The sequence below is a fragment of the Balaenoptera borealis genome (assembly GCF_965194805.1).
Source record: "Balaenoptera borealis genome assembly, chromosome: 12".
Taxonomy (NCBI): Eukaryota; Metazoa; Chordata; class Mammalia; order Artiodactyla; family Balaenopteridae; genus Balaenoptera; species Balaenoptera borealis.
Genome location: NC_138869.1, coordinates 71,632,192 through 71,644,389, shown reverse-complemented (window position 1 = coordinate 71,644,389; position 12,198 = coordinate 71,632,192). Strand labels below are relative to the sequence as shown.

General features: G+C 50.0%; 1 protein-coding gene across 4 annotated transcripts in view; it reads left to right on the top strand.

The window, feature by feature from the left end:
* CPNE5 (copine 5) overlaps positions 1 to 12,198 on the top strand; it is a 99,383-nt gene that overhangs the window by 33,950 nt on the left and 53,235 nt on the right. For all 4 annotated transcript variants that reach the window (XM_082346699.1, XM_082346697.1, XM_082346696.1 and 1 more), the window contains exons 4-7: positions 7,690 to 7,793; positions 9,263 to 9,302; positions 9,517 to 9,593; positions 11,373 to 11,432. In XM_082346699.1, the coding sequence (XP_082202825.1) occupies positions 7,690 to 7,793; positions 9,263 to 9,302; positions 9,517 to 9,593; positions 11,373 to 11,432 (281 nt within the window). The remainder of the gene's footprint in view (positions 1 to 7,689; positions 7,794 to 9,262; positions 9,303 to 9,516; positions 9,594 to 11,372; positions 11,433 to 12,198) is intronic.

Genomic DNA, 12,198 nt, shown 5'->3' with positions numbered 1-12,198 from the left:
GGTGCCCGGGTGGAGAGCAGCAGGGTAAGGGAACCCAGGAGAACTGCTCTGCCACGTGGAGCACAGTCTCAGGTTTTATGGTAATGGGGTTAGTTTCTGGGTTGTCTCTGGCCAATCATCTTGCTTGGCCCATATTTGGTCTGACTCAGGATCCTTCCTGGTGGTGCGTGCATCTCTCAGCCAAGATGGATTCCAGCGAAAGGATTCTGGGAGGTTAGTAGGACATATTATGGGCTGGCCCCTCCCAAATTCTTCCAGTTAGTTTTCAGCAGCAGCACCCTGTTCCTTATCAGGACCTCCTGTTGTGAGAAACTTATACAAGTGGTTATCATGGTGCCTGGCCAAGGTGGGCAGTTTCGGTCAACGGTTCCCTAACAAAGGGATTTAGCCAAGGTCACACAGCCAGTGAATAGCAGAGCCAGGATTTGAAACCAGGAAGCCTGGCCTCAGACTGCTCTATTTACTACTTCACTTTACTACCTTATGTGGGAACCCCTAAGATCTGCCTTCCAAAGCTAGAATTAGTGGTTCTTAAAGCTTTCTGAAGACATGCTTCCCTTTGAGAAACTGATGAAAACCATGGCTTCTCTCCCCAGAAAATGAGGACATGTACAGATATTTGCATTCAATTTCAGGGTGTCACAGCCCACTCAGAGCTGGTTCTAATCTAGCAGTTGCCCTTCCCTGCTGGGCTCTCTGGCATCTGTGTGGGTGGGGCTGGGATGACTACTTTCTACAAAGCAGAGGCTGTGGTGAGAGTCCCCACCAAGGCCCACAGGTAGGATGGCTGGGCTGGGACCCTGCATCCCAGAGGGCTGTCACAGACCTTGGGTACCTAGGCTGCATGGGCAGGAGTCACACACTTTACTGGTGACATGAACGTTACCGTGTCTAAGAAGAATGGGGTAGGGGTGGGGACCATTCTTCGTTTGTGTTCAGGTGAGTTGGAAATGGTATGAGTGTGTGAATGTGTTTGTGAGAGAGAAAATATATCAGTCAGGGTCCCAGCAGGAAAGAGAATTCTACTCAGTTGTTTTCACTGAAGAGATTTAATGGATTTCTTTCAAAGGTACGGGTGAGGTTGAGGACACCCACAAGGGACAGTGCAGCACCCAGGGCCTGGCAACAACAGGGAGCTGTTTCCACCCAGGCTTGCAGGAGCAGTGGGAGGAGACAATGTTATTGTGTGTGAGTGAGAGGTGAGCGTGGTGGTGGGCGTGGGGAGAGCAGCCCCTCCCAGAACCATGGTGCTGAGACTGGGCCAGAGACTGAGGAAATAGCCCACATTCTCTCATCTCCCGTCTCCCATCTGCCATCTGCCATCTGCCAGTGCCTCCCACTGGCCAAACCCAACTGGAACCCACAGAGCAAGGGAACCAGGTGATGGAGTTTGACGGGAAACAATCTCCTGGAATGTAGAGCAGGACGGAGAAGGAGCTGGACAGGGTGGGGCGGCAGCAGGAGACTCTCCGGCATGGAGAACAAGCCTCCAAATCAGTCTAGGACTAACTGCCAGCCCAGTGCCCCCTGCAGGTCAGGAGGCCCATGTCTTGACATAGGCTTGCCCCTTACCGGCCTTGTAGTTGGATGTGGGAAGGGAAGACCTTACTGCCTGACCTGGGTTCTCAATCCCAGCCCTGCACTGGCCCTTGTCCCAGGGCAGTTTGGCGGGACAGCTGCCCACCTGCCCCCATAAATCTCGACTTCTATGTGTAGCACAGCCCCTGGGAGCCACTTAATTTAGTCCTCAAAGAAGTTTCAAGTCTGCCTCCCCTTTGAGGGTCTCGCTCAAACTGACGATATGTAATTAATGCTGCTTAATTGATATTCTTGGGACTTAGTCATAGGGGTTTTAGGAACCCTTGGGAGCATCTTTTGTGACATGTCAGAAGCTTTTCCCACTGGGTTTTGTTGCCAGGGACAAGAAGTAAGCTTTTCAGACGGTGAATACCCTAATTTCCAGGCTTATTTCTCATTTGTACTTTCTCCTCTCTGGGAGGCTGTCCCAGCCCCTGGGGTCAAAGTCCCCTCACCTCCCCGACTGCTCAACCCCTTCCCCAATTTCACACCACAGCCTCCCCAGTCCACACTTGCCACCTACCCAACAATTCTCTAGGGTTCTCTGTATCAGAATCACTTGGTAAAACAAAGCAGATTTTGGGCTTCCCTGCAGCTTTGTTAATCAGAGAATTCCTGTGCCTACCAGTGTTTGGTGGTCTGTGCCCCAGACTTGAGCAGTGTCAGGCCCCCTCCCATCCTTAGAGACCAAGTGTGGACAAAGGGCTTCAGAATGGAATGGAGGGAGGGACAGGCCCTTCCGGGGACCTGGAAGGGCGTTCAGGGCTGGCTTGGCGCAGGATTGCGAGTGGTGAGGGGTTAACCTACCTTCCCCTCCTCCCCAAGCCCCCCTTAGCAGAGTCAGATCTCGTGCCTTTGCGTGCCTCCCACTGCTAAAACCTCATCTCTCCAAGTCCCTTCTGGCTTGAAATCTCTAATTCTCTATGTAGAACGAAATACAACCAAATTATTATTATTATTATTTTTTTAAACATCAGTTCAGCTGTGTTCTGACCGTCATTAATAGGGGTATAAATTGGGTCTGACACGGACCCAGTGGCTTCTTGGATTTTTAAAATCCAAGTTTTCACATTTTGTTTCCTTTGTTATTAGCCCAAGTAATGAAGGCTATAAAACATCTTTAGTAAGTCCCTGGGTTTAAGATTTCATTCGCAGTAGTTTAGGATGTGCATATATGTTAATTACCCCGGTCCTGGTAATTTATCACCGCCCAGCCAGGCTCACTTGTCCCCTTTCCTGCTCTAGGAGATATTGGGTGCCCTTGGAGTCCCCCTCCGTGTCCTGTTTCCAGGGGAACTCCATTTTCTTCTCCAGCAGAGATCAATCTCTAGGGAATTCCCCCCTACTGAGCTTCAAGTGCCATTTTAAAAGCAGCGCTGTCATCTTCCCTAATGGGTGTTTTCCTTGGAGTCTCTGCCGGGAGTGGAGGGAGATGGAAGGCTGCACAAAGGAATACTTGCCCCTTCTGGGCTGAGGTTTATATAAAATTCTGTCGGAGGGATTTTTTTATTGTGTTTGAGAGAGGAAGGCAGTGCATTGAGGAGGAGGTAGGTCCCTTTCTTAAGAGAGGATTCTCTCGAACCTGGGTGTTTTCCTGGAATAGTCTACATTCTAGAAAGCTATTAGGAGAAATTTTCTTTGCATCTGAAGACACGTAGTATTAAGAATTAGAAAGGGCAGGAGAGGAAAATGCAGGAACTCTTTTGCAACCAGAGTTATAAGATCGTTATGGAATTTGTGGGGTGGGGCAGGAACCCAGTCTTATTCAACTCAATGTCCTTCCCATGGCCTTGCACACAGGGAGGCTTCTATAAATGCTTGTGAAGTAAACCTCATCTTTATTTGGCTTTCATAATGCTTGAGGACTCTTGGCAGTTAGATGAAGTAAAAATATAATGAGCCTTGGGGAGTATCTCTGGGCTTCCTAGATGAGATGCTGCCCGATTCGTGAATCATTTAATAAAGCCAATTAGATCTTCAAATTATATATATATATATATAAATATAAAATGAGCTTTGGAGTTAGACATTCTTAGGTTTAGATCCCAGCTGTGCCTAGCTGTGTGAGCTTGGGCAAGTCACTTAACCTCTCTGGTTTTCAGTTTTCTCACTTGTAAAATGGGTAAATGGTCACAGGGTTTTTGTGAGAATTGAATGAGATAATTCAATGATCCACTTGATCTACTAAGCATTCAGTAAGGGGCTCAGTAAATGTTAGTTTTCTTCCTTCCTCCTACCGTGTTCCTACTGAGAATCTGTGGTTCTCAACTCCATCTGCATCTTAGAATCATGTAGGAAACTTTTAAAAAATACAGTTGTTCAGGCCCCACCCATTGAGATTCGGATTTAATTGGCCTGTGGTAGGGCTTGAGCATGGATGGGGTTTTGTTTTTGTTTTTGTTTTTTTTGCTGCGCTTCCCCTACCAGGGATTGAACCCTCACCCTCGTCAGTGAAAGCACGGAGTCCTAACCACTGGACCTCCAGGGAATTCCAAGCATGGGTATTTTTAAAAATCTCCTGTTAAAGGATATGTTTTTTTAAAGATAAAATCACGATTCCCATAGAAATAGAAAATGAACACACGGCAAAGATTTATTCAACTTATTAATCAATGAGGGACCCAGAAAGATGTTATAACTGGTTCAAATAATTCCAACAACACACACATATATGAGATCAGGAATGCTGAAATGAATTTACAAATAGCTGCAAAATTGGTCTGTATCCACAGGGTAATAATCAAATAATCAATTGCATTCCACTGAGGAAAATCCATTTGCATTTCTATGGATAAAATCATCTGCATTACTCTATGCTTTCTGTAATTTACCGAGTTGTAACGTAGCTCAGAGATGATGAACGATGCAGACCTCTATGAAATCAGATACCTGGACTAGTATATGAAACAGGACGCCCTGTAATCTGCTTTTTTGTACATTTTAATAACTTTCACACTTCCCCAGCCAGGGGGGAGCACCCTGCCTTAGACCTTTGTATATAGTTCTGTTAACAGTGTTATCACACTGTATCGTAGTTATTTGTGTTTGAGTTGTCCCACCTATGATAGAGGAGTACTTAAGTACAGGATTCGTGTTCTATTTATGTTTGTAACCCAGCACCCACCACACTGCCTGGCCTACTTTATAAGTGCTTAAAAACTGTTGAATTCATAATTGAATTGAATTGGATAACTCTAAGAAGCAAGCAGAACGAGTATTATTCTCCATCTTCTGATGAGGAAACTGAGGCTTTGAAAGTCTCCGATCAAGTCACACAGTCAGCTTGTGATGAAGTTGGGACTCAAACCCTCTCATCGATTTCCTCATTCAACCTTACTTCATTCAACAATGAGTACCTACTGTATATATACCAGTCACTGGGAGCAGTGGGCTTCTGCTGTCCTTGCCCTCAGGACCTCAGGATATGTAGGGCAACATGGCTTAGAGAACGTGAGCCAGAATGCCTGGGTTGTGCCTTGAAGCCAGCAATTATTAGCCATGTGACCCTGGACAAATTATTTGGCTTTTTGGTGCTTTCATTTTCTCATCCATAAAATAGGGAAGCCTACCAAAAAAGGATTAAATAAGGTAATACGGTGTGAAGTGTTTACTGCAGCTGCTGGTGCTCTAATCATGTGGGACTGTGAGCCTGTGACTCTGTTAAACACTGTGTCAGGTCCTGAGCTGCAAAGATGAGGAAAACTTGGATCCCCCCCCCCATTGCTTGAGAAGCTCAGTCTAGTGGGATGGAAAGAGTAGATCATTATTAGGTCTTGTGATGAGTGCAGCCATAGGGATGTGAGGAGGATTATGGGAGTGCAAGGGAAGGGGTGGGAGTTAGAGAGCTGGACTTCCGGGGAGCTGAGTCCTTAAGCATTAGCGATTGGCCTACCTGGGGGTACCTGCCAGGAGGTGGCTATTGCAGTGATTGAGGTGAGAAATTGAAGAGTCCTGACCAAGGCCACGGAAGAGAAGGCAGGGAGAGGGGAGAGATTTAGCTGATGGAATTGACGGGAATGAGAGATTGATTTGCTGTGGGCCTGAGGGCAGGAAGGTGCCAAATCTAGTGCTCCCCAGATGACCCCACACTGCCTTGGGTGGGAGGTTCTCTTTGCAGGTTTCTAACTTACTTCAGGGGAGAAGGGGACACCTAGCTATGTCCCAGATAACTGGAGACATGTTAAGAATGATTGACAACCTATTTAAAATATTTTCATTTTGTCTGCCTATCTTGTTTAGTTTGGGGAATATCATGCCCTACCATCCATCATGGAGTGTACAGTGCTTTTACACGTTATCTTTTAGACCCATATCCCTTTTTAAAAATAAAATCTCACCAAATATATCTAGTGGATTGAAGACGTAAAAGAGCTGCTTTGATGGAACTGGTAGCCCGGAGCGGTGCCCACACTGCCCCCCCGTCCATGACATGGGAAGGCTCCTGGGAGCTCCCAGCTCTGTGGACCGCAGTCTAGCCCAGTGGTTCTCCAAGGGAGGTCCCTGCACCAGCAACATCAGTGTCACCTGCATTTTTAGAGGTACAGATTCTTAGCCCTCATCCTAAACCCACTGAATCAGAACCTACAATCTATGTTTTAACAAACCCTTTAAGTAATTCTCATGCCCAGAAATGGGGAGTGACTTGCTTTAAGTCATTCAGGGAGTTTAATGCGATTTAATTATTGAGTGTCCAGTGTGTGCCAAACTCTAGTGTATATGTTGCAGGGGTTACCAAGAAAGTTAAGTCTCTGAATTAGTTATGCATTGCTGAGTAACAGATTAGCCCACAGCTTAGCCACTTAAACAACAGGGTCATGGATCTGGGTGTAGCTCTGTGGAATCCTTTACGTCAGGGTCTCTCACAAGGCTGTAGTCAAGGTGTTGGCCAGGGCCTCAGTCTTCTCAAGGTTCAGCTGGGGCAGGATCCACTTCTAAGTTCACTCAGTGGTCTTTGGTAAGATTTAGATTCTCAGGGGTGGGTTGGCTGATAGCCTTGGTTCTTTGCCACATGGGCCTCTCCATAGGGCAGCTCACATCATGGCATGTGGCTTCATCAAAGTGAGCAAGCGGGCTTCCCTGGTGGCGCAGTGGTTAAGAATCTGCCTGCCAATGCAGGGGACACAGGTTCGAGCCCTGTTCTGGGAAGATCCCACATGCCACGGAGCAACTAAGCCCCTGAGCCACAACAACTGAGCCTGCGTGTCTGGAGCCTGTGCTCCGCAACAGGAGAGGCCGCGATAGTGAGAGGCCCGCGCACCGCGATGAGGAGTGGCCCCCGCTAGCCGCAACTGGAGAAAGCCCTCGCATAGAAACCAAGACCCAACACAGCCAAAAATAAATAAATAAATTAATTAATTAATTAAAAAAAAAAAAAGTGAGCATGCAAGAGAGAGAGGGCGCCCAAGACGGAAGCCATAGTCGTTTATAACATAACCTTGGAAGTGACTTGTGCTCTAGTCCAGTCTTCATTAGAAGTGAGTCACTAGCTCCAGCCCACATTCAAGGGGAGGGGATTACACAAGGGCATGAATACCAAGAGATGGGACCTTAAAAGATCCCACAGTCCCTGTCTCTGCCTTGCATTTACAATTGGGGCATCAAATCAATACACACCTAATGAGGAATCAGTCAGAGAAGGAAGGTGGTCATAGAGGTGGCACAAGTTCAGTGGTGGCTCAGAGAGAAGTAATTCTCTGGTTGGAGGAATCAGGAAGGTTTCCTGGAGGAGGCGGCATTAACAACGGACCTTGAAGGAGTGGAGGATGTGCCATTGACTGAGAAGGGGAGGCCTGGTGGAGGACACAGCCTAGGCAAAGGCAGTGAGGTGAGCAAGTGAAGGGCCTGCTCAGGTATCCAGGTATCAAAACCATCTCACTTGAGTGGAGCCTATATAGAGAAAGGGAGAATAAAGTGACACTGGAGATTGGAGCCATAGGTGGACGGCTTCCACTGTAGATGTGGGAGCTCTCCCCTTGATGGGGGGGGTGGGGCAGGAGCTGGGAGAGGTGTGGCTTCCATCATTACGGGGTTCAGGACTGAGGGGCTCCGAGCCCAGTGCTTCCCTGTTCCACCAGCCTGGCCGTGCGATCCACGCCCCATCTCCTCTTGTAGTTCGGACGCACTGAAGTCATCGACAACACACTCAATCCCGACTTTGTGCGCAAATTCATCGTGGATTACTTCTTCGAGGAGAAGCAGAACCTCCGTTTTGACCTGTAAGTAGAAGATCGTGCTGAGGATGGAGCTGGGGAAGGAACCATGGCTGGGAGGTGGGGCTACAGGACCTGTAGTGGGGCGGGAGTTTCCTCACTAGGGAAGGTAGGGGGGAGCTGTGATAGTAGAGGAACCCAGGGTTGGCCTGGGATAAAAGTGACAATTAGCTGAATCCAGCCCCATCTTCATCAGGAGGTGGAAAGGAGGTGGGGAGGGGGAACAAATGCACCCCCCCCATTGTCTCAGTGTGGGAGGGTGCTGGGCAAGCTACCTGATTCGGGGGGGTGTTGAGGAAAGATCTTGGGGGCAACCCAGCTCTAATTCTGGGGAACCCTTTTCCCCCCAGCTCCCCATTGACCTCTCCCTCTGTCAAAGCTTGTTCTGGGAGAGGGTCCCCTCCAGTTCCCCTCCTGCAGAGGTAACTTGGCTGATGGGGCTCAAAGCATCTGTGTGTTTATCACGAAGATGCAGAGTGCCCCTCTCCTGAGGTTAAAGATGATGGTGGGATTTTAGTCTGATGAGCAGGTGGAGGAGTGGTGTTTTGTTGTTTTTTCGGGGTCTAGGGTGATTAGAAAGGACTGTGCCCTAGAGAATTGTGAACTGAGTGGGGAAGAAAAGAGGGGTTGGCACCTGAGAGAGCAAAGGAAAAACATGCAGTGAAAGGAAATGACTTTGGAGGCAGTGATAGGAGGACTTGAGGCCCAGAGCAGTCAATGCAGCCCATTGTAGTGAAGTCACCTGGTGACACTTTGGAGAGAGGAAGTGCTCAGGGAAGGGGACTGGCACAATGACGACTGCCCCTCAGCAGGAGTTGTCTGTACCTAGAATGACTGTTTGGCTACACAGATGGCCAGTGTGAGTAGAGGCGGGATGCAGGAGGGAAGGGCTGCAGGTGAGGCTGTGGGTGAGCCGGCCCCAGGTGAAGGGAGGTGCCCAGCTGCAGGATCAGCTGCCTGTGGCGGGCTGAGGTACAGGTATTCATGCCTCCCTCTTTCTTGAGTGCCCAGGCCTGAGGGCAGGTTGGGCAGGCCTGGGCAAAAGGGAACAACCAGGGAAGGTCAAAGGCAAGGTACTGAAGTCCAAGGGCAGCTGAGCCTTAGCTGGGAAGATGGGAGAACAGTCAGTGAAGAGCAGGGTGGCTTGGGTACCTGTGAACCAGCCAAGGTGGCAGAGCAAGTTTATTTTATTTTTTCAATTTTTAACGAGGTATGACTTATATATAGTGAAGTGCCCAAATCTTAATAGCGCTACCCCAATGATGCATTTTGATATCCATTTACCACCCAGATCAGGAGACAGACTAGCACCTTAGAAGGCTCCCATTTGCATCTCCCTGCTATTACTCCCAGAAATATCCACTGTGTTGGTGCCTGGTTTTGGGGGAGCAGGGGTCCTGGCTCAGCTCAAGAAGCCAGGCAATTTGGGGCAGGATGCCCCAGCTGCCTTCACCATCTCTCTGTGTTCCCTGCAGATATGACGTTGACTCCAAGAGTCCTGATTTATCCAAACACGTGAGTTCTGCCAGTGCCTGCCCAGCAATTCTGAAAGTCTCTTAAATGCCAAACTCTGAGTTGGCCTTGGGCTTCACTGTGACACAGAGTGTGTCTGATGCTGCATCCTGTCATTTCAGAGCCCTCATACTTCCAGGGGTGGGGTGATGGGGGAGGTGGGATGGCTGTGAGCAGAGTGGGTGACAGTGGTCTTTTCTGTACTCTGGATGTGCAGGATTTTCTGGGCCAGGCCTTCTGCACCCTTGGAGAGATTGTGGGGTCCCCTGGGAGCCGCCTGGAGAAGTCCCTCACGTAAGTGTTCAGGGGAGTGGGACCTGTCTGGTTTGCTTCCTCAGTGATGGGCCAACTTCCTATTCATCCTTGCTGAGGGCTGGCTCAGGGGAGGGGCAAAGCAGTCAGCCAGGCATAACAGACAATCGAAAATAAGGAGACCTCGTGGGCCTTGCCCTTGCAGGGCTTTTAACCCAGTTATCTTGGAGGGACCCTGGCTCAGTTATTAGAACCCCATGTTCCTTAGCATGGCCTGAGATACTATCTACCCCACTCCCACACCCCACCCCATCATTGTACAGGGGAAGAAACTGAAGCCCAGAGAGGGAAATTGATTTGCCCAAGGCCACACAGCTAGGAAGTAGAAGAGCTGGGATTTGAACCCAGGGATCTACTCACAAAGAGTATTCCTCAGATTGTTCATACCTTGTTGAGGCCAGAGCTGGGCATGGTGAGGCCCTCCCTATCCTGCCCTGCCCCTGCATCATAGGGTTTTAAGTGCTTTTAGGGGAAGACTGTTATTACACTGAGCAGGCTCTGGGATGTGGAGTCCCAAGGCTTCTCACAGTGGAGCCTGAGGGTGGCTTCAGGGACCAGCCAGGTTGGCCAGGTGATGGGGTGACCTCTCTTGTCCCTGTTTCAGGAAGTCCCAGGAGTAGGGCCCAGGCAAGAGAGGCCTGCACACTAGGACAAGTGTCCAGGTCATAGGGCAGGGTGGGCAGAAAAGCCCCCCACTTGCTTCTGCCAAGTTCACACTGGATGCTGTCCCCTCACCGTGATCAATAACTGCAGAATGTGTTATTGTGTGTGTGGGGGGGGTGGTCTCTCTCCCAGGCCCTTGTCTCTGACCCCCAGTAACTATGTGGTAACTTCAGGGTCCCCAGAAAGGCCTCACTATCCCCCCAAAGGTCTCCTCCTCTGGGTTCACAGAAAATAGTGATAAATAGCTATCATTTATTGAGAACAGGGAGTAAACTTATGTTTTGGGGCTCTGAAGTTTATAGAGTTTGGGGTCCCAGGAGTGAGTTTGTGTCTGCCCCTCTCAGCTCCCCACAGCCTGGATCAAATGCACATGAGTTATTTGGGTCTGTGCTGTCCCCTGGCCCACCTTTGGTGGAGGGACACACCTTCAGGAGGGATCAAGGAAGACTTGGGGTAGGGGATGGCTAGTGGTAGGAGCCTTAAAGGGTAAGCGGGATCTAAAATGTCGAGATGCTGGGTGTTGGTGAAGGAGGGGGGATCTACTCTCCCCACTGAAGACACATGAAGTTTTCATGTGTCTAAGTCTAGTTGTCTCCCAGGCTAGACCTATGAATGGCTCCCTTTCATTGGGCATCTATTCTGAACCAGACAGTCTTTTGTCTCCATGGCCTCATGTGATTAGCTCAGCAATCTCCCCATTTCACAGCCCGAACACTGAAGCTCAAAGAGGTAGAGCAGAGGTTCTCAAACTGTAGCAGGCATCAGCATCACCTGGAGGGCTTGTTTAGTACAGACTACTGGGCTCCAACCCCAGGTCTGGGCAAGGGCCTGAGAATTTACATTTCTAACACATTTCTAGGGGCTGTGATGCTGCTTGCCTGGGGTCCACACTTTGAGAACCCCTGGGGTTGGAGCTGCCCAGGGCTTCACAACAAGGTTTGGGAAGAAGACCTCTCCTTCCTCTGGCCTGTGGCTCTTGGTCCTGTTTTGATGTTTGACCCAGAACAGAAACCCGTCTCCAAGAATCTAGATGCCGAGTGCTCTGGCCTCTCAGGATGGGGGTACTCAGCTCATGACCTGCTCTCTCTCTCTCCACAGAATAGGAGCATTCAGCCTGAATTCCAGGACAGGCAAACCCATGCCAGCTGTATCCAACGGGTAGGCCACCAGACATCTCTGGCCCTGGAGTCCTCAGACATTCAGCCAGCTCTGCAGAGAGGGCCTCAGAGCCCTGGCCCAGTCCCTGCTCCTACCACTGTGCCTTCAGCCCTGGTCAGGGACACAGAGAGGGTCCTGGGTCCCTCCTAAAGTGGCACTTTGGGCCACTCCGCAGCTGGCCCTCCCCCCGTCCAGGCTAGAGCTCCCTCATCCCCAACCCCAGTGGCTCATAGGACTTCAGGGAGCAGGGTGGGGCTTAGAGGTAGGGGCTGTTTCTGGGAATCAGCAGGGGCTGGGCACTCTTCCTTCCCTTCCTCTCCCCCGGCCAGTTTTCTTCCACCTCCCACCTCCTCTAACCCTTCCCCTCTCTTCTCTTCATCTCCTCCCCGTCTTCTCCATTGCTTCCACTGCTGGATGTCAGCCTGCTCACAGAGTGGCTTCTGCTAAATCCTTACTTTCCGCATTTGCTTACCAGCTGCGGTGGGCTGGCCTTGTTCCCTCAGCCCCCACCCTGAACATCTGCTTTTGGCTGGCGTCACGCAGATATGGCAACAAAGACCCTCCCACTCTTTCCCTTTCCTCTCCTGGTTGGAGAAAGGGTCCTCACCTGGCAGGGGTGGGGAAGCCAGGGTAGGGAACATCTGCTTGGGGGACCAGCCTGGAGGTGCCTCTGGAGACGAGCATTTTGGCTGAGTAAGCAAAGCTCCACTGGCCTTTGCAGAGGGCTCCTAGAAGTTGGGGTCCCAGCAGCTGGATTGGCCACCAG